This window comes from Oryctolagus cuniculus, chromosome 15 (assembly GCF_051225735.1).
Source record: "Oryctolagus cuniculus isolate XC-2025 breed Fujian yellow rabbit chromosome 15, ASM5122573v1, whole genome shotgun sequence".
NCBI lineage: Eukaryota > Metazoa > Chordata > Mammalia > Lagomorpha > Leporidae > Oryctolagus > Oryctolagus cuniculus.
The window spans coordinates 70,411,279-70,432,904 of record NC_142881.1 but is presented as its reverse complement, the minus strand read 5'-3'; the positions used below and the strand labels follow the sequence as shown (position 1 = coordinate 70,432,904).

The 21,626-nt window shown below is 50.9% G+C and overlaps 1 protein-coding gene and 2 long non-coding RNA genes across 6 annotated transcripts in view; 1 reads left to right on the top strand and 2 right to left on the bottom strand.

Annotated features, from left to right (window-relative positions):
• The window catches only part of LOC103347188 (uncharacterized), a 31,258-nt gene extending 10,302 nt beyond the window's left edge, over positions 1 to 20,956 (top strand). Inside the window, exon 3 of the long non-coding RNA XR_007913583.3 lies at positions 20,206 to 20,956. This is a non-coding gene — a long non-coding RNA (uncharacterized LOC103347188). The remainder of the gene's footprint in view (positions 1 to 20,205) is intronic.
• The window catches only part of LOC138845395 (cytoplasmic polyadenylated homeobox-like protein 2), a 99,288-nt gene that overhangs the window by 6,112 nt on the left and 71,550 nt on the right, over positions 1 to 21,626 (bottom strand). The window contains exon 1 of one of the 4 annotated variants that reach the window (XR_016221005.1): positions 4,244 to 4,534. The exons of 1 other annotated variant lie outside the window; for it this stretch is intronic. Coding sequence is in view for 2 of the 3 variants with exons in the window: in XM_089313543.1 (XP_089169669.1) it covers positions 4,244 to 4,322 (79 nt within the window). In the remaining variant the exon portion in view is untranslated. Of the gene's footprint in view, positions 1 to 4,243; positions 4,690 to 21,626 lie in introns of those variants that run through there. 2 more of the 4 variants (XM_089313543.1, XM_089313541.1) reach the window with 2 other exon arrangements.
• On the bottom strand, positions 15,498 to 19,571 carry LOC149122053 (uncharacterized). The gene is made up of 2 exons (XR_016221034.1): positions 19,158 to 19,571; positions 15,498 to 16,787 (listed from the first exon to the last, which is right to left on the bottom strand). It is a non-coding gene; the product is annotated as an uncharacterized LOC149122053 (long non-coding RNA).

Below are 21,626 nucleotides of genomic sequence, written 5' to 3'. Positions count from 1 at the left end.
CAAGATCCAGAAAAACAAAAGACCTCTGTGAGAGAATAAAATTTTAGAAAGGTGATACCTTCCCTCTTACCTAGTCATAATAAAATGAATAATGGACTGTGGGCATATCTTTTGAAACTTATGGTGAGAAGATGATAGTATTTAGGTCATAAAGGTAACAGGAGTGAAGAAGGTTTTCTTTAGTGAAAATTGATATACTACAAAGACAGAGATGGTGGGAAAACACTCAGCCACACTAGTAATTGAGGTAATGCAAATAAACCAGCTGACAACAATCTGGTAAACAATAATTTAAATATATGGGGGCAAAGTGCGAAAGGACTGAAACAGATTGACGAGGATAGGTCTGGTACCCCTATTGCTTGTTATCACTGCGTGGGCTTTTTTGCTCAATGGAATGAAGTCGAAAGTGGCCATACCCTCCACTGTGTCAATCAACTAAATGGCGCTAGAAGATTTAACACCAAGTCCCCAGGTCATATCCTTCACCCATGTCAGACATTCCAGTGGGAGGAAAGCACTGAGGGTCTAAACCTGTCCTCTGGTGTGTGCTCATCTCCCGGATGCTGGAAGGGGAGAAGACCTTATGGACAAACCAACGTTGGCACAGTTCTCTACTGCAGAGGCCACCAGAAGAACTGACACGAGGCAATCCTGTTTTTCTTAAATCAGAATTTAAGTGAAAAAACTTACAAGGACTGCAAACCAAATTCACAACCTTCATATGTCTGCTTCAAAGGGTATAACCTAGCTGCCGGGGGTTGGGCTGCAGTATGTTAAGTTGCCCCTGAGGACATCAGCATCCCATATGAGCAATGATTTGAGTCCATCTGCTCTACCAGTCCAGCCCCCGCTGAAGCCCCTGGGAAAGCAGTGGAAAACTGGCCAAGTGCTTGTGTCCCCACCACCCATGTGGGAGACCCAGATGGAGTTCCATGCTCCTGGCTTCTGCCTGGCCCAGCCCTGGCCATTGCAGCCATTTGGGGAGTGAACCAGAGGATGGCAGTTCTCTGTGTGTCTCTCTCTCTCTGTCACTCTGTCTTTTAAATAAATCTTTTTAAAAAGGTCAATCTGAACATACTATAGACTACCTAAGGCAAAACCGGAGACACTTCATCACAGAAACTGTGACATTCAAAATATAGTGTGGACATCGCTAATGAGCAGGTGTGGAGAGAGACAGAGAGGGAGAGAGGGAGAGAGGGGGAGAGGGAGGGGGCAGGGGAATGAAGAAGGAGAGATAAGGAGATGGGGAGAGAGGGAGAGACAAAAAGGGAGAGGGGGGAGAGGGAGAGAGGGAGAGAGAAGGGGGGAGAGCGAGAGCAGAGCTGAGGAAAGGGTCAGAAAGTCAGCCACCAAACCTCCAAATACACAAACCCCGAAAGCCCCTTGCTGTTCTCCTCGACTCCCCTTCCTTCAGCTTTCTCTAGCCTCTGCTCCCAGAGCACACCTGCACACCTGCACACCGAGTAGCTACCAGAGCAGGACTGTGGGGGACAGCATGACAGAGAGGTGCCAGTAAGAAGTGCTGGATTGGGCTGGCACTGTGGAGTAGCAGGTAAAGCTGCTGCCTGCAGTGCTGGCATCCCATATGGGCACCGGTTCAAGTCCCAGCTGCTCCACTTCTGATCCAGCTCTCTGCCACAGCCTGGGAAAGCAGATGATGGCCCAAGTCCTTGGGCCCCTGCACCCACATGGGAGATCTGGAAAGAGCTCCTGGTCAGGTTGGCACAGCTCTGGTCATTGCAGCCATCTGGGGAGTGAACAAGCAGATGGAAGGACCTTCACCCTATTTTCTTTCTCTCCCTCTCTCTCTGTCTGCCTCTCTGTAATTCTGCCTTTTAAAAATAAAATAAACCTTCAAATAAAATTTTAAGAAGTATCTTAAGCATTTGGCAGTGAAATGGAGCTATGTGTATTTTTTAAAAATATTTATTTATTTATTTGAAAGAGTTACACAGAGAGAGGAGAAGCAGAGAGAGAGGTCTTCCATCCAATGCTTCACTCCCCAAGTGGCTTCAATGGCTGAGCTGTGCTGATCCGAAGCCAGGAGCCTGGAGCTTCTTCCAGGTCTCCCACGTGGGTGCAGGGGCCCAAGGACTTGGGCCATCTTCCACTGCTTTCCCAGGCCATAGCAGAGAGCTGGATTGGACGTGGAGCAGCCAGTTCTCAAAATGGCACCCATATGGGATACTGGTGCTTCAGGGGAGGGCGTTAACCCACTGTGCCACAGCGCCAGCCCCCCCAAAATTTTCAAAAATTGTTATAGTGCTAGGGCCCGAGGCTCACTTGACTAATCCTCCACCTGCAGCGCCGGCACCCCAGGTTCTAGTCCCGGTTGGGGCACCGGATTCTGTCTCCATTACCCCTCTTCCAGTCCAGCTCTCTGCTGTGGCTCGGTAAGGCAGTGAAGGATGGGCCAAGTGCTTGGGCCCTGCACCCACATGGGAGACCAGGAGGAAGCACCTGGCTTCGGATTGCAACAGCGCGCCGGCCGCAGCGCCCATTTTGGGGGTGAACCAACGGAAAAGGAAGACCATTCTTTCTGTTTCTCTCTCACTGTCTAACTCTGCCTGTCCAGAAAAAAACTTATACATTCAGGGCTGGTGTTGTTTCATGGCAAGTTAAGCCTCTGCCTCCAGTCCAGCATCCCATATGCTGTCAGTTGAAGTCCCAGTTGCTCCACTTGCCATCCAGCTCCCTGCTAAAGCCCTGGGAAAGCAGCAGAGGATGACCCGAGTGCTTGGGCCCCTGCACCCATGTGGGAGGCTGGGAAGAAGATCCTGGCTTTGGCCTGGCCCAGCCCTGGCCATTTGCTGCCAACTGGGGAGTGAACCAGTAGATGGAAGATCCCTCTCTCTATCTCTCTGTAACTATGCCTTCCAAATGAATATAAATAAATGTTTTTAAACATATTGATTATATGAATAATTGGTGTAAAGCATTTTGTATAAACCCAAATTCAAACAGAGAACACACTGTTGGTTGGAACTCTTTCCTTCAGAACAGGCAAAGAGGGGATAAGAGCGCTTTCTGCTCCCAGCAAAACCTCCCTGGGGAGCATCTATCGCTGAGGTGCTCCAGGGTATCTGGTCCCTACCCCCAGCCCGGCCACTCACTAGAACTCCACAGGAAAAGTTCCCAGTATTTCTGACCAGCAATTTGTATACCTTTAACACACATTTTAAAAATACACTGGTTGTTGTTTTGTTTGAAATCAAATTTGTTTGTTTAAATAAAATCTCAGCAGTAAAACTGGCAGCTGAGCCCACAATCTTCACCTGGGAGGCCCCTCCCTCCCCTGTGGTCCAGAGCAGCTTCTGGAAGGGCTTCACACCCTAAGGGCACCATTGTTCTGGGGCCTTGGATTTTGCCTTTGGGACAGAGTGAGGAGCTGAGAGGGCTCCCCCTCCACCATGGGCACTTTCCAAGGATTTTCTGAAGACCTCCTAGAGCTGGGAGGCCTCTGAGAGTTGATTGAGATGTCACACTCATAAGCTGCAAGATAGACTGGCGCTGACCCAGGACTTCTCTCACCCAGTGCTTGTTTAGAGAAAGAAGTCAGGGCCAGAATCCAAGACTTCAGAACTCCAGCATTTATATTATTTTATTTTATTTTTTGACAAGCAGAGTTACTCAGTGAGAGAGAGAGACAGAGAGAGAGAGAGAGCGTGAGTGAGAAAGGTCTTCCATCTGTTGCTTCACTACCCAAATGGCCACAACGGCCGGTGCTGCCTGAGAATCTAACTCGGCTCCTATAGAAGAAGTCCTCAGAGAAATGAATATCATGAAACACCTATTCTTGGTTTCAAAGTTTTTTTTTGCCCCAAAACATTTCTGAATTCCACTTTTCCACCGACACTGTGAAGTTCCCTGCTCCAGCATTACATGACCAGTGCTGTTTCCTCCCCCTACCCTTCCCATCTTTCCCCACACCTCCCACCCCTTCATTCTGAAGGGAACCCAAGACACTGTTCTACCTAAACCACTTCCAGGTACATCTTTAAAATGCAGAAAACTTTTTAAGGCAACCCCAAGTTGGGTTAATTTTTAAACACCTGAGCCTTTGGGAAATCCTACCCCTGCATTCAGCCATTCGGTTGCCAGAGACAGTGACACCTGTGACACTAGTGGCCCCTGGACCACGAGCCTGCACTTCTGAAAGACGAAAGCTCAAACCCCCACAGAACACCAGGACAGAAAGAACCCAGCCTTGCTGACAAAGCCGCACATGGAAACTCACCATTGGAAGCCATGTCTGGGAGCCCTCCTGAGACACTCTTCCTGGTTAGTGAAGTGAGGGCTACTGGCACAGCATTCATTTAATATAAACCTGAGATGGCCACCCTAGGCACGCCTTAGACCCAGCCCTTCTCCAGCCCCTGCCACACCCTACACACAGCTCCCCCTAGGCACAACTGGCTTTCCAGAATCTCCATTTTTAAATCCTAGCTTCCATTCACTGAACACCCATGGGAACTAATTTTCTCATTTAGCCCTGGCCAGGCCCCAGGTGATCTGCATCACTGACAGCACTGATAACTGAGAGTTTGGAGGCTGGTGAGGCCAGAGACTCACAGCGAATGAGGACGTTAAAGAATATAAGACTGCAGGCATTGTGGCAAAGCTTGTTAAGCTGCCACGTAGGATGCCCCCAGCCCATAGCAGAGTGTGGGTTCCAGTCCCAGTTACTCTGCTCCCAATCCGGCTTCACACCAAAGTAACCAGGGAACCAGCAGGTGATGGCTCAGGTGCATGGGCCCTATAGCCTACACTGGGAGACCTGGATGCATTTCTAGGTTCCTGGCTTCAGCCTGACCCAGCTTTGGCTGTTGTAGACATTTGGGGAGTGAACCAGCAAACAGAAGGTTTCTCTCTCTCTTGCTCTCTCTCACTCAGCCTCTCAGGTACACAAAAATAAATGCTTTTCAGAAGTCAGCATAAGGGGCCAGCATTAAGGTATAGTGGGTATGGCAGCATCCCACACGGGTGCTGGCTCATGTCCTGGCTGCTGCACTTCCCATGCAGCTCCCTGCTAATGGCTTGGGAAAGCAGTGGAAGATGGCCCAAGGGCTTGGGACCCTGCCACCCACATGGGAGACTCAGAAGAAGCTCTAGACTCCTGGCTTTGGCCTGGCCCAGCCTTGCCTGTTGCAGCCATCTGGGAAGAAGATTCTCTCTCTCTCCCTCCCTCTCTCTCTCTCCCTCTCTCTCTTTCTCTGTGTAACTATTTCAAATAAAAAGAAATCTTAAAAAGTCAATATAAGTCTAACATCATACAGTAATTAAATCATTGAAATAATTCATTTTATTCTCAAAACAGTCACCTCCATAGAATAGTTTGAGAACTGGATGTCTGAAAGGAGACAGCGGCTCAGACAGAACAAACTAAAATTATGTTGGGGAGCCGATGCGTAGCGGGTAAAGCAGTGGGTGAAGCTGCCGCCTGCAGTGCCAGCATCCCATATGGACACTGGTTCATGTCCAGGCTGCTCCATTTCCGATCCAGCTCTCTGCTATGGCCTGGGAAAGCAGTAGAGGATGGCCCAAGTGCTTGGGTCCCTGCACCGCATGGGAGGCCTGGAAGAAGCTCCTGGCTCCTGGCTCCTGGCTCCTGGCTTCAGATCAGTGCAGCTCCAGCCATTGCGGCCAGTTGGGGAGTGAATCAGAGGATGGAAGATCTCTCTCTCTCTCTCTTTTTTCCCCCTTCTTCTCTCTCTGTGAAGCTCTGACTTTCAAATAAATAAATAAATCTTTAAAATATTAAGTTGGCCTAGCCTGGTTTCCCTGGCTTTTTTTTTTTTTTTTTTTAAATTCCTGTTAAGTCAAAGTTCAGTACCTCAGCACCATGAATTTCCACTAGATGGTGCCTTTCCCTCTTTCATTAAACTTGTTTCAAAGAATATTTTGACCAGGTGAATTCACTTGCTTTTATGCTCTCCCCAACTCCAGGCAGTCACTTCTATTCTCATGCCATTATTTAGACATCACTGGCAAAGGTCAACATACCAGCTCCCACACTGCCCAATCGTAGGGTTCACCTTTTAAATAACAACCTTTATTGGACAATCTCTCTTTTTCTTCCTGAACAACTCAGGAGAGTTTACATATTTTTCCTGTGGACCTTCGCTTCGCAGGATGTTCACGGAGTAGTGCATTGACCTTGCTTTGTTAAGATTTACAGGCGTTGCTGGGGCATAGTAGGCTGAGCCTCTACCTGCATCACCAGCATCCCAGTTCCAGTCCCAACTGCTCCTCTTCCGATGTGGCTCTGTGCTGTGGCCTGGGAAAGCAGTGGAAGATGACCCAAGTGCTTGGGCCCCAGCACCCACATGGGAGACCAGGAAGAAGCTCCAGGCTCCAGGCTTTGAATTGGCCCAGCTCTTGCTGTTTTGGCCATTTGGAGAGGAAACCAGCAGATGGAAGACTTTTCTCTCTGTCTCTCCCTCTCTCTGTCTGTAACTCTGTCTCTCAAATAAAGAAATAAAACCTTTAAAATTTTATTTATTTATTTATTTGAAAGCCAGAAAGAGAGAGAGAAAGAGATCTTGCCTATGTTGGTTCACTCCCCAGATGTCCACAACAGCTGGAGCTGGGCCAAGACAATGCCAGGAACCAGGAGTTTCTTCCGTGCCTCCCACATTGGTTGCAGGGGCGCAAGCACTTGGGCCATCTTCCACTGCTTTTCCCAGGGCATTAGCAGGGATTTGGATCAAAAGTGGAGCAGCTAGAACTTAAACCGGTATTGACATAGCATGGAAACTTTACCTGCTACATCAAATGGTTGGCCCCTGTACTGATTTTTTTTTTAAAATAGCTCTTACACCAGTAAGATCCCAAGGTAATCAGAGACAGACCTCTTAAAGGTCCCATCTGAGGTGCCATCTTTTATTGGAGTAGGGGGTGCCAATTATATTACCATTTGCTTCTTAATGAATTCACAATATTAATGAGCATCATGGGTTCTTGCCTAAGAAATCTGGATTTATACCAAGTACCAGGAGCCAGCCATGTCGAGGAAAATGTCTGCCAGAAAGCAAGGAGCAGGTGGCCCAAAGACGATGTGCAAGCCTGCAATGGTGAAAGAGACAGAGGGCCAAAAATGGCTGGGCCCACCAGGTCCCAGGCCTTTAATCAACTTCCAAAGGGGAGTGGTTAATTACCCTGATAGGCAGGTGGGCACAGGGGTGTGGTCAGGTAGGGGCATACCCATCCTGTTCTGCAAACATCTCATCACAACTGCTGTGGTGCTACTGTACAGCCCTCTACTGCTGCACTACGTGTGAATTTACATGTGGGAGAGGAGAGTTCGAGTCCTGGCTGCTCTGCTTCCAACCCAGCTTCCTGCTAATGTGCCTGGGAGGCAGCAGAGGGTCCAAGTACTTGGGTTCCTCTTCTCCACACGGGAAACTCAGATGGAGTCTTCCTGACTGTGGCTTCAGTCTGGTGCTGGCCCCACGCCAGCTGTTGTGAGCATTTGGGGAATGCACCAGAAGATGCAATGGTTGTCTCTCTCTCTCCCTCCTCCCATCTCTGTCACTCTGCCTATGGTAACTAAGAGTACCTAAAACGTTATCTATAGAAGTGAAATTGCCACTTTGAGATGCAATGATGGTTTACAGCCCTTGTCTCTACAGTTTGTTGAACTCTTTACTTAGTGTAGGGATAATGAGTATAAAGTAAACTGAAAAAAAATCTTTGTAAAAATTAAGACTGGGACTAGGAGAGGGAGGAGGAAGAAGTGGGAGCATGGGTGGGAAGGATCACCATGCTGCTAAATCTGTATATATGAAATACATGAAATTTGTATACCTTACATAAAATTAAACTCGTTGCTGGAGGTCAGCCTTACCCTGAACTCAAGCCAGACAAGAATACAACAAGAAACGATAGGTGAACATTTCTGATGAACATATATGTGGGGAGCAAACCGGACTAGACTGAGTTACTGGAATTAAGACTTATTCTATGCATCTGCTCTCCCACAATATGGCGCTGGGAGAGAAGTAAACAGCTTCCGCACAGCTGCCTCCAGTTCAACCAATAAACTGTAGGACTTGCTCCTGATTGGAGAGCAGCGTACTCGGCGTGTGGACAGCCGAGTTAGGATTGGCGGAGGAGGACTATAAAGGAGGAGAGAGACGGCATGCACCGGGAACATCTATGGGGAACATCTAAGGGAACCCGTGCAGCCCCCGAGAAAGCCGGCCGGCGGTGTGCTGCTCCCCTGCGGAAGTGGGGAATGTGGCCAGGGGGAACTGCCCTTCCATGGAGGTGGAAGGGATAGTAGCCAACCCGGGAAGAACCAGCGGCAAACCCGGGGAGGGCCGAGCAGACGAAAGAACAGCGCAGGGTCCTGTGTTGCTCCTCCACGAAGAGGGGGAGCGACAGAATGGTGCCGTGACTCGGATATGAAGCCTAGGCAGGGCTTAGTGTCGTTCCTCCACGAAGAGGGGGAGCGACATAATGGTGCCGTGACTCGGATTAGGAAACCTAGGTCGGATAGCAAACTTAAGAGGGAAGAAACGGGAAGAACTGGGAAAATACCGGAGAGAGAGACTAGCAAACAGCCTAGGGAAAAGCCGGACGAAAAGGGTGCCGGAAGAAGCTATTGAAAGCCTAGGCATAGACTCAGATACGGACTACGGGGGGAAGCTGGGAGAAATCTCTAAGGTCGAAAGCGAAAGTGAACGCTAGAACAAACAGACTCGGACGCGGACTGTGGGGAGAGGCCAGGAGAAATGAGGGAGGAATATTGTTGGAGGAAAGCTTGGGGAAACATACCGGGTAGATAAAAATGTTAGGGAAATTGAAGCCGCGGGGGGCAGGCCGAGGCGGATACGAAAGCCACTTTGGGATTCTCAAGTTAGCCCGGGAATAGGGGGCGAAAAGTTGAAACCAGAAGCTGAAACGTAAGCCAGATTGGGATCCGTCTGATTAGCCCGGGGAACAAAGGACGGGAAGCCAAACCGTGGGGCGGAGACGTAAGCTGGGTTGAATTCGCCAGGCTAGCCCGGGGAACTTAGATTGAATGCTAGTGGCGGAGACGTAAGCTACGCTGTGTGACTCGCGGAGGCTGCCGCGCGCAGACAGAGCGTGCGGGGCTCAAGTACATAGGGAACGCGGGGCTAGCGCGGAGACCGCGGAGTGTGCGCGCAAAGCCGAGCCGCGCAGAGCCGCGAAGCCGCGCGGCGCCGTGGAGCCTGCCGGCAGGGCGAGGCGCCGGGAAGCCACGGGGATAAGAGAAACAGAAGTTTAGAAGTAAAGTGAGAGAAATAGGAATGCTGGAAGATAGAAGTAAAATGGGAGAAATAGGAATGCCCGGAGATAGAGAAATAGAGAAAAATAAGGCCTCCCCTCAACATGGCAATGAGAAAGCTTGGATTCGGTCTGCCTGATTAAGTGAGGCGATGAGCACCTGCGGGCAGCTAGCAGCTTATGCGCCGCAGGTCACCGAAGACAGGCACGAATTAACATCAGTAAGGTCTCCCCCACAATACGGCAATGAGAAGGCTTGGATTCGGTTTGCCTGATTGTTAGGGCTTGTAAGCCCCTGCAGGCAGAGCAGAGCATGCGCTGCAGGGCACCGAACACAGGCACGCATCAGCGCCTAAAAACCTCCTCACAACATGGCGAAGAGAGGACCCGGATTCGGTTTTCCTGATTGATAGGACTTGTAAGAACCTGTGGCAACTCTAGCAAGTAGAGCAGAGTGTGTGCCGCGGGGCACCGAAGACAGGCGCGTATCAACGCCAAAAATAAAAAGAAAGGGGGATCTGTGGGGAGCAAACCAGACTAGACTGAGTTACTGGAATTAAGACTTATTCTATGCATCTGCTCTCCCACAATATGGCGCTGGGAGAGAAGTAAACAGCTTCCGCACAGCTGCCTCCAGTTCAACCAATAAACTGTAGGACTTGCTCCTGATTGGAGAGCAGCGTACTCGGCGTGTGGACAGCCGAGTTAGGATTGGCGGAGGAGGACTATAAAGGAGGAGAGAGACGGCATGCACCGGGAACATCTATGGGGAACATCTAAGGGAACCCGTGCAGCCCCCGAGAAAGCCGGCCAGCGGTGTGCTGCTCCCCTGCGGAAGTGGGGAATGTGGCCAGGGGGAACTGCCCTTCCATGGAGGTGGAAGGGATAGTAGCCAACCAGGGAAGAACCAGCGGCAAACCCGGGGAGGGCCGAGCAGACGAAAGAACAGCGCAGGGTCCTGTGTTGCTCCTCCACGAAGAGGGGGAGCGACAATATATGGAAAATTTTTAACATACTGCCAAATCAAAACTGACAGCAATCATAAAGATCCATCATGGTCAAGTGGTCATAGTTCTGTTAGAGGCGACCGCCCGAAAAACGTCACCAAGAGACACGTCTCTTATGCAAACAGCAAGGGGAAGCTTTATTGATTATCCAGCATGCCGGGGCTGTCTGACCATACAAGAGCAGAGCAGCCCTGAAAAACCAATGGTTAGGGTTTATAAAGGCAAAAACCGCAAAACTGGGGAAGGGGGAATACACGGTTGCTATGCACAGTTGCTATACACAGTTTCTAAGATCAAAAGAGAGTACATAAAATCAAAAGAGAGTATATGGTTACTGGGGTCAACATAACCTAAAACCTAAGTGAAATTAATATTCATCATAATCTTGACAATACCAGTTACAATATTACAATTAGCAATTAGGACTTGACATTAATGTAAGACACAGACAAATCACATCTTCATTATTACCCCAGGTATCCCAGGTGCCACTTGAGCAATCATGCTAGGGGGTTTTTGTGCTCTGCCAAGGGTGATGTAGTGCACTGCTATTGTCCGACTATTTGAGATCATAGTTTCAGACCAGAGTCTCATGGTGGGGGTGGGGGGAGGGGTTTGCTTTCTCAGAATGGAGTATCAGTGCTCCAAAATGGAGTCCCTACTGTCAAGGTGCTACTTCACTCTGTCTTATTTTTACAGCTGTACCAGGAATGTTATAACCTGTAAGGTTAAGCTTTACTTTTACACCCGCACATATACAATTTTAACTCTTCAGTTCAAGGATGCCTATATGTGGATGCCAGGGCCACAGGTGGTGGCCTATTCCACTGCACCCAGCGCCGGCCCCTATTTATCTTTCTTTAAAAAACATGTATGTATTGGAAAGACAGCGTTACAGAGAGCGACGCTTGGAAAGGGTGTCCCCTACAGATAATGACCAGGCCAAGACGGGGCTAGTCGGGCCACCACCTGTGCTTGGCAAGCCCGGGGCCCTCCTCCCTCCTCGCGGGTTGGGCGGAGCAGCCGCCCAGGCCCGCCCCTGCTGGTCCTACATCCACTGCACTGGGAGCAGAGCCGGCCGCGCAGCCCAGAAAGGAGCTGCAGCGATGGCGATGGCGATGGCGATGGCGATGGAGGCAGGCAACGCGGCCTACTTCCAGAGGGGCAGTGTGTTCTGGTTCGCGGTCCTCACGCTCTCCTTTGGCTACTACACGGTTGAGACAACCGCCTGGAGAGAGCACTCCTGTCACCCAGGCCTCCGCCTCCACTTAGAGGAGAGGCCGCGCAGGCGCAGTTCCAGCTCGTGTGCCTGGGAGCAGAGGGAAAGACGGGAACCCAGAAGGAGGCGCAGGCGCAGTAGGCTGCCAAGGCTTTTGGCAGGTGTTCCAGGCCTTGGGAAACCGGTTTCCCTGGCTTTCCTCACCTCGGGGCGGGAATGACTCCCCACCTGACCACTGAGAGCCATGGTGCTTGCGAACACGAAGGCCGGAAGGGTTGCTACCACCTACTTCGCTACGGCCAGACGTTTGCCCTCGCTGGTCACGGGGCTGAGGCTGGGATACTTTGCCGTGAGGGGCGCGGGCGCGGGCGCCTGTGTTTGGGCCTTCCGGGCTGTCGTAGCGCCAGGGGCGCCATGGGAACGGGGTCGGTGCGCATGCGCACCATGCGGTTGCCTAGGTTACGAATGCCTGCGGACGCTAAGCGGGGTTTTAGAAGCTTTAGAGTGTTTGAAGCAGGGGGAGTTGCTTGGAAAACAGCGGATAAACCCAAGGGACGGCTAGGATTTCACTGGTGAGCAAGAACCGGTGTGACAGCAGGAGGACAGCTCTACTGCTGTCTCACTTCCAGGATAACGAACGGGAAAGACGCCCGGAAACAGGTTGGGGTAAACCGGTATCATGTAGGAGGAAGGAGAAGCTATTTTGGATCTTTCCCGGGAGATCCTGGAACCTGGACGGGTGTCATTTCCACACCGGTGTCGCTCTGACCACCTCCGCCCTCCTTTCACCGTGTGCAGGATGGAGGCGTGGGACTCTAGTTTTCCCAAGTGCCCTTTCTGTGCCAGGATCCCGCGACCCTGTTCGAACACACAAGCTGGGAAACTGAAGATTCGAGTTGGAATTTAGTGGAACTGGCAGATGCCAGCCCCTCTCCACCGCGCGGTTAGGAGGCCGCAGTGATATGTTATACTTTATTGGAATATTGACTTTAAACAGCATCCTGGGAGAAGTAGTGTTGCCTTTGGTGCAGATCTAAGTGGAGCACTAAACCTTGGAGGGGTTGACAGTGATTCACAGAAAGGCTTGTAACAGAGCCTGAGGAGGAGTTGGTAAGGTCACCACAAAAACCTTACATGAACGAGGAGTTGCTGTTAAACCTTCGCGAGTCTGATTTTCCGAGTGTGTCTGCGTGGTGTGCAAGAGTGGAAGAGCATGATTCTAACTGCGAGATTGAGCTCAAGCCACCGTTTGCAGGACAGAAGCTGGCCAAAGCACGCAGACTCCTACAAGTCTAGGAAATAATGTTTGGGGTGGAATTCATGAAAAATCGGATCCGTTCCGCCAGTGCACGAGCCTGATCATCACCTCGTTTCTTTGTGGCACACATCCATTGGAGCTGCTTTTTAGAAATACAGGAGGGAGATTCAGGTGCCCTCCTTCAGACCCTGTTTCCCCGGTAGTTACTTTGGTAGAATCAGTGTTCTTTCCTACCTGCCGGTCTTCAGGTGCCCTAATGGTTTCTTTGTGCCTCTGGTTCTCATTCAGTGGTTGTCCTCTGGCCGCAGAGCATCCCTTATGAGAGCCTTGGGCTCCTGGGCTCGTTCACTCAGTCCCTGGTGGACCATCATCACACCCTCCTGCACAACGGGTAAGGAGAGCTGCAGAAACGACACGCTGGTCTCGCTGGAGACCTTGAAGGCCTGCAGTTGCCTTTAGGTATTGAAAATGGCACTAGTTCACGTTTAGGAATCTTTCCAGATTTCTGTTAGATTTTATCATTAGAAATCCCCCTTAAACTAGACTGTTTCCTGCTGCCACTCTAACCGCAGGTGAAATCAAGCAGATGCATAGGTAATCCCGGTCACTCTGAGATGTCAGGAAGTCCAGTTGGTAAAGCCATAAACTTTTTTTCTTTTTCTTTCTTTCTTTTTTTTTTTTTTTTTTTTTTTTGACAGGCACAGTGGACAGTGAGAGAGAGAGACAGATAGAAAGGGCTTCCTTTGCCGTTGGTTCACCCTCCAATGGCTGCTGCAGCCAGTGCGCTGCGGCTGGTGCACCGTGTTGATACGAAGGCAGGAGCCAGGTGCTTCTCCTGGTCTCCCATGGGGTGCAGGGCCCAAGCACTTGAGCCATCCTCCACTGCACTCCTGGGCCATAGCGGAGAGCTAGCCTGGAAGAGGGGCAACCGGGAGAGAATCCGGCACCCCGACTGGGACTAGAACCCAGTGTGCTGGCGCTACTAGGTGGAGTATTAGCCTGTTGAACCGTGGCACCGGCCAACTTTTCTTCTAAAATAGATAATGCAATCTCATCCAGGAGGGGCTGAGGAGCCTGGCTTGGGGAACAGGGTGCAGCTGGTGCCTTCTCTCTCGTTCTTTTTTCCCTTGTTCCCCAGCAACAGCTGCTTTTGGACCCCTTGGAATGGTGGGAATAGTTAGGGGAAGGTGGGTGTAGTCTTCAGTGGGTGCTGCCTGGGGACCAGGCGTCTGGGAGCTGGGTATGTTGCAGACACAGTGCTGACTGTTTGTCTCTGGGAGGTCCTCAGAGGGATCCTCCTGTGCAGTTCTCTATGGCTGCTGCACGTGCCTCCTCCAGCCTGCCTCTTGCAGTTCCATCCTTGGCATTTGTGTTTAGGGGAAATCATCCTCTTAGTGAGGTTACCTTTGTGTTGGGCCTCCAGGTCGGATTACCTTTTAACCCTCCCCACCCCCCATATCAAGTGCCCTCCTGCAAGACCTGCAAGGCTCACAGTAAGCAGCCTCCAGTTCTCCCCCCGGGACCATCTACAAGTGGGGTCCTCAGGGTATCGCTGTTCCTTTGCTCTCCCTCTGTGCAGGCTGAACCCATCTCTATGCTTTGGAGTGACACAGTCGCCCTTTGTCAGAGGGCAAGGGGATTTCCAGGTGGCTTTGTTGAAACTGTTCTCTGGGCTTGAGACTGTGGTAGGAAAGCCCAAGTGTTCTGAGACTCCTTCCCAGTGGCCTCTTGGGCCTCCCTGAGGTCTTAGCTGAGGACATGTGTTTGGCCCAGCCCTGCAGCTTGACAGCTCTTGTGACTGGCATTTGGAGCCTCTAATGAAAACCAAAAGACTGTGTTGTGTTGTACACTTCTTTGAAGGGAGAAGGAGAACAAGCCCAGGGAGGTTGCGTCTCTCTTACTGTGTTCCTAAAATCAGTGCTTTAAGGATCTAATGTGTTAGAATGTGCCATAGCTCACTTTAAATCAGAATTAATAATACTCCTTTTGATTTGTGAGATCAATGAAAGAGTAAATAAATTTGAATGCATGAATACATGAAGACATGGTATAACTTTGGAGCTTCCCAAATCCTACTGCCCAGGAATAACTACTTGTAATATTTTGTTGAGTTCCCTTTTGTTTTAATCCATACCTGGTAATTTTTAATTCAGTCATCATCCTGTAGGAAAGAGTACTTTGTGCTGTATGTAGATACAGAACTGACCTTGGAGGTGGCAGGAAACTAACATTTACTAAGCACCTTCCATGTGCCAGTCCCTAAACAGGAGCTCACGGACACAATCAGGTTATAAAATAATCTCTTAAATCCCATGTTTTAAAAATACATACCTTTCTGAATTTCTTTTAACCAGAGATAAGATTGGACTATATGTTTGACTTTATATCTGCTATCATCATACAATTAATGACTATGCCATTGTTTTGTTTTGCTTTGTTTTGTATTTCATTTTAAAGATTTATTGTATTTATTTGAAAGAGTTGCACAGAGAGAGAAGCAGACACACACACACACACAGAGAAGGGTTTTCCATCCTCTGGTTCACTCCCCAGTTGGCTGCAATGGCCAGTACTGCACTGATCCAAAAAAAGGAACCAGGAGCTTCTTCCATGTCTCCCATGTGGGTACAGGCCCAAGCACTTGGGCCATCTTCTACTGCTTTCGCAGGCCATAGCAGAGACCTGTATGGGAAGTGGAGCAGCAGGGACACAGCACCGGCCCCGCCATGGTGTTTGTTTTTGTTTTTTTCTATCGTGCCATGTTTTTAAAATAACCTTGAAGGCAGGCACTTGGCCTTGCAGTTAAGATGCTACTTGAGGGACGACACTGTGGTGTAGCAGGTAAAGCCTCCGAGACCTGCAATGGCAGCATCTCATATGGGTGCTGCTTGGAGTCCTGGCTCCTCCACTTCCCATCCAGCTCCCTGCTAATGGTTTGGGAAAGCAGAGGAAGATGGCCCAAGTCCTTGGGCCCCTGCAGCTGTGTGGCAGACATGGAGGAAGCTCCTGGCTCCTGGCTTCGGGTTGGTGTAGCTCCGGCCATTGTGAAAATAGAGAGTAAACCAGCAGATGAGGACTTTCTCTCTCTCTCTCTCTCTCTCTCTCTCTCTCTCTCTCTCTCTCTGCCTCTCCTCTCTCTGTATAACTCTGATTTTGAAATAAATAAATAAGAATCTTAAAAAAAATAAAAGAAACTCATGCCTTTGTCACATTCTGGTTGGCTGTTGCTTAGCCTTTCTGCATCAGTTTCCTTCCCCATCAAGGGAGATTAGTCTATTCCTTGTAAGACCTTTAAGAGGATTAAATGAACTACTCCACTGAATGCCCCAGCATAGGGCCAAGCAAAGAAATGTGAGCTTCCCTTCTCCCCCTGTAATGTGTTAGGGAAAACCCTTTTGATTAGGCCTGAGTGTTTGCCCACTTTTCATGTGGTGAAATTTAATTAAATATTGAAGATATTTAACACTCTGCGTAGGCATCATTTAGTCAATGAACACCTGTTAGCTACCTGAAAAGGGCTCTAGAGGGCCCTAAATATCAGTAATTTACCAACTATTTGGGGTAATTTACTAACTATTTGCTTGTTCTTAGGGAGGGAGCCAGCTGGGGCCTTGGGGAGGAACCAGGAGGGTTGGGTGATACAGGGAGGCAGCTGGGGGCTCAGGAAAGCTGCTCACTTGCCAGCCGATGGAATGCACATGGTGCTGCAGAAGAGGGAACCAACCCCCTGGAAGGAAGATCCCATCTCCGGGTTTTCCGTCACAAGCTATCCAGATGCGCTGGATCGGTGACAATTCCAACGCCCACCCCTGCCATCAGGACAAGCCCTGGTCCCAGCTCCACCTGGATCCCCCTTCTCACCCTGGGGGCCCTCTCTGCCATCCTGTCCATCTCGACCAGGAAGGCTGTCTTCCACTGGGCCACACATGACGTGGGTGCAGGCGTTGCTCACTGTCCTCTGGGAGTAGGTCCTCATCTCTTCTTCCAGGCATCCCCGGGGCTGGGCAAGCAGGAACAGTGAGGTCAGGAGGAGGAGCAGCATGGCCTGGGGAGAAGAACAGAGAGGAAAGGACATGATTTCGGCTCTAGGACACGGTATAGGGCATGGCCCAGCTCCTGAAGGTCAGAAGCAGCCACTCCTTACCCCTCCCACTTCCTGCTATGGAGCTCAAAGCAGCCAGATGCTCAAAGTGATTTGGAGACAAGATGGGCACACGGTCCAGCCTCGGAGAGCAATGGGACTCTCACATGGGTTGATCACAATGTCCTCGTTCTCACGTCCCCCACGCCATTCTGCTTTTTCTTGGGCACTGCCATTGAAACAGCGGCCAGCATGGAGGGTCCTCACTGAGGCTGTGTGTTCCATCCCCAAGGACCTAGTGAGTGCTCCCTCCAGGCAGGACTTTTGCCTTCTTGGATTCTTTCACCTTGTCTGTAACAGGAGGTGGTTGGCTCAGCTCAGACAGGCAACCTTCTACTCCCTCACTGACTTGCTGCCTTGAGTGGGTTAGCAATGGCAACTCACAGTGTTGGAAAATGAATGGGGGAGGGGGGTGGGGTGGGAGGGAAGGGCACTGTGGCATAGCGGGTAAAGTCTCTGGCTGCAGTGCTGACATCTCATATGGCAGCTGGTTCAAGTCTCAGATACTCCACTTCCGATCCAGCTCTCTGCTGTGGCCTGGAAAAGCAGTGGAAGATGGCCCAAGTCCATGGGCCCCTGCACCCATGCAGGAGGCCCAGAAGAAGCTCCTGACTTCGGGTCATCACAGCTCTGGCTGTTGCATCCATCTGGGAAGTGAACCAGCAGATGAAAGACCTCTCTCTTTGTCTTGGCCTCTACCTCTCTGGAACTCTGCCTTTCAATTAAGGAAGAAAGGAGGGAGGGAGGGAGGGAGGGAGGGAGGGAGGGAGGGAGAGAGGAAGGAAAGAAGGAAGATGAACCAGGGTTCTCAATGCCTAGTGACGTCTGACTGAGCTCAGTCTGCAAGTGCAGCAGCATATGCCGGGCGATTTGCCAGTTCTGAACCAGAGGTGGCCCCCAAGCAGAAGAAAGCCCCCGAGGGAACCCAGGGCACGTTTTCACCCAAGTTTCACCCACCAAGTTAGCAGCTGCAGAGACTCAGCCCCTGCAGTTCTTCCCAGTGTACCTGAGAGGGCTGGAAGAGGGGACTTATGAGGGAAGGTGATACACCAGGTGGCCCCGGCCAGGGGAAAGGGCTTGTGGGACGTATGAGCAACTACCCAACAGGACATCCAGTTACCACCTGACAGGAGATGGTAACAGAGCACAGGGTAAGTGCAGGACCCGGGCCACTCTCTGCATCTGGGTGTCTTCCTGCCAAAGAGAGAAACCGTGAAGTAATGAGGGTGGAAGTGGGAGTCTCCGAGGCTGGACACAGAGCCAAAGGGTGCCCTGCAAAGAAAAAAGGGTCAGCAGGCCAGCTCGGTCAATGTCAGGAGAGGGGCTACCTGGCCAGAGGGGTGCCTCTCCAACAGCTGATGATGCGCCGTGTAGGCGAACCCTGTAACTCACGAGCCTCTCGCGCTGTTGAATTTGCCACCTCCTCAGGTGCCCCACAAGCCTCTAGAAACACTAAGCTGAGCTCAAAGGCTTGCACTCATCCCTGTAGAGCCTTCCTGATCACTCAGGGGCCGACCCAGGCCAGTACGTGAGCAATGTCCCCTGTCCCACAACTGTGTCAACTCTGGGACCTTGAGACTGAATTGGGGGAAAAAATGAAAGCAATACACCTTCTCCCACCAGCTCAAGACGGCTCAGAAATGCCATCACCCATTGCTGAAGGAAGGATCCAGACACAGGCAGGCTCAGAGGTCTCAGACCTGAGATTCAGATGGATAAGGCAGCCACCGCCCCTCAACCCATGCAGGGTTCACTTTAAGCTAAGCCTCCAGAGTAAGATTTTATAGGAAAAAAAGGACTCCTCTGGACACATGGTTGGAAAGCCAGAGTCCTAATTCATTAAGAATCATTTTAAGTCAAGTCTAGAGGCCAAGAGAGAAGCATCGGGATGGGTGTTGAACCCAAGCCTGTGAATGCCGGATCTGTTTCTCCTCCACTTCTCTTTCTGAAGAAACCAGGAGCAGACAAGGAGCCAAGAGAGAAGGTGGAATTGCACTGCCCACCTGAGGCTTCCAGGCAAGAGCATCTAAGAGAGGGTGTCCCATCCTACTCACCCACCGCACCCCCGTTCAGCAAGTAGGTGCCCTGCTGGTTCCATGCCGCTTAGTGGAGGGCAGACGGGCACCTCCCCACCCCGTGTGCCCCCACCTCCCAAACCCAACTACAAGACCAGAAGAGCTGCAGACCCTCCTCCCTTCAACTCCAGCATGGTACACTGTCCAGATGGCCACAGGATATTCATAGGCCACAGGGAAAAGAAAACGAGACACTCACAGGCTGCTTCCTCTGGGGTCCCAGGAGCTCCAGACAAACTGGTGCTGGCTTGGCAGGTGTGCACTCTTTATGCCTGTCCTGTAAGCTGAGCTGCCAGGCCCTGGTCTTCTGAGAACTCCCTTCAAGAAGTGGAGGCAGTTTTCTTCCTTGTTGACTCACTCCCTCTTACCCCCAACTGTGTGCTAAAAACCTGATGCTGAGAAACAGAACACTTCCCACATCATCACGTTAGGGTGATTCCCATCTGCACCCCACTGAGGCTCTGGGAGCCCAAAACAACCCCCTCAGTGTCCGAATTTTAGAGATGTCCATGAATCTGAGGTCCAGACATTACTGAGTTGCACAATGACCTAGAGTGACTTCAAAAAGGAAGCTCACATCTGCAGATCTCAAGAGCCAGGGCCTGCCGTGTGCAATTTCCTTCTCCATCTCAACAGCCCGGATTGTGAAAGAGCTGCTTGGCATATCCGGGCAGGGGTGAGGCAGGTGCAGGAGCTGCAGAAGCAGCAGCCTTGGGTGAGGGGAGGGGAGTGACTCGTGGAGCTGCCACCTGTCCCTCTTTGGCAACCTGCTCCAGGCCTCAGAGAGCCCCCGTTTTCCTCTTGTGAGAGTGACTTCACAAGCAGGCCTTGACCTTGCCTTTGTTCAGACTTGTATTTTCCACTTCCTCCCCTGGTGTCTGCCTTGTGCGTTGAGATAAATTAGGACCCCTGAGCTGTGAACACTCTTGTCACAGACCTGCGCGAGGGAGCTATTAACTTACAGTGCTTGGGGGGTAGTGGTCCACCCTCTGCCACTGCTGTCATCTTTGCTCCTGTCTTGAGTCTTGTGACTTGATCTTTTGCATCAGTTTTGCCTAATTTTGCATGCAAGCAGACCTATTTCTCCAATATCCTCCCTTGACCACCCACAGGTGCTGCTCACTTGCTCCTGCCTTTGGATACTCCTGGTAGCATCTCCTTGCATAATGTTAAATCTACAATGTCACATTTCCCAGACTGGCAAAGAAAGGTGGTTTTAAAAAATATTTATTCTCTTTTTTTGAAAGGCAGAGTTACAACAGTGGCAGAGACAGAGGAAAATCTTCCATCCACTGGCTCATTCCCCAAATGGCAGCAATGACCGGTGCTGGGCCAGGCTGAAGCCAAGAGCCAGGAGCTTCTTCCAGGTCTCCCACAAGGATGCAGGGGCCCTCCTCTGCTGTTTTCTCAGGCGTATTAGGAGGGAGCGGGATCAGAAGTGGAGCAGCTGGGACTCAAACCCAGGGTCCACTCTGGCGCACGGCTCAGGTGGGGTGGCCTTGAGGATGGGTGGCCGTGGCCAAGTCTTCTCAGGAACCACTTTCCACTGGAGGACCAGGAGCTGAGCTCTGGGGTTGCCCCACAGGTGTCCATGGCTGATGCTTTGATAGGGCTCAGTGTGACTTTGGGACATTGTAGGAAGGGCATGCAAAGAGGAAGATGTGCCCCCCACCCCCACCCAGACTCTCCTGTGGGTCTGGATCACACAGTCTGTGTTGAGGAAACCATCAGCATGTCTGTGGCTGCTGTGAATCCACTGTGGTGGCAATTGGACAACCAGGCTCACCAAGCTAAGGGGGACCTCGGTGGAGATGGCGCACTTAAAAATACCTTCAAAATGTCCTCTAGGAGTTGATTTTGACCACATCTCACCTGAGTCAATGAATAATGCATTTCTAAGGTACACTATGTCCACCTGAAAATTCTGCAGTACAACCACCGGCCAGCAGAGGTCGCAGAGGAACATGCAAAGACCTTAAAGGGGAGGCACAGAGCTGAGCAGGGACTGCCCCAACCCCTTAGCAGGCTCCCCATTGCAGCTGCCCGGACACACGTCACCCTGCTGTTCCTGATTCTGGCTCCCTGCTGGAAGTATTGCACTGTGCCGCACTGCACAGTGGGCCCCTTGGAGCCTCCACACACCAGACAGAGTGAAGGTCTGTAGTAGCCAGACGCAAAGTCCCAGTTCCCACCAGAAACAATGCTTGGGCTTTTCTCTGCACAGTTTCAGATGCAAGGTGCTAGGGCCAGAGACTCAGTGCCTGCTGCCTCAGGTTGTCACTGGGTGGTGCCTGACAACTCAAGTGACCAGGACAGGACCTGACACACTTGCACACTTCTGGTCACCATTGCTGCTTTGAAAGAGGTCGCGGGAAATGACTGGCTGGCTTTCCAGGGTTCTGTGCATAAGGAGCAACTGTGTATTGAGAAGGCCCCAAACTACAGGACAAATATGGCCAAATGCCCACCCCTCTAGCTTGGAGTGGACACTTCTCATCAAGTCCTAGAGCAGCTCCCCTGCCCCTCCATATATCAGACAAAAGGGGTTCATTTGCCTGGGGAGTCAACAAATGATTGGTCTCCCACGACAATTCAAAGGACAGCTTTATTGTGACAAGGAGATTGGAAAGTACAGCTCCCTAAAACTACTGCCTCTGTGAGAAGCCAT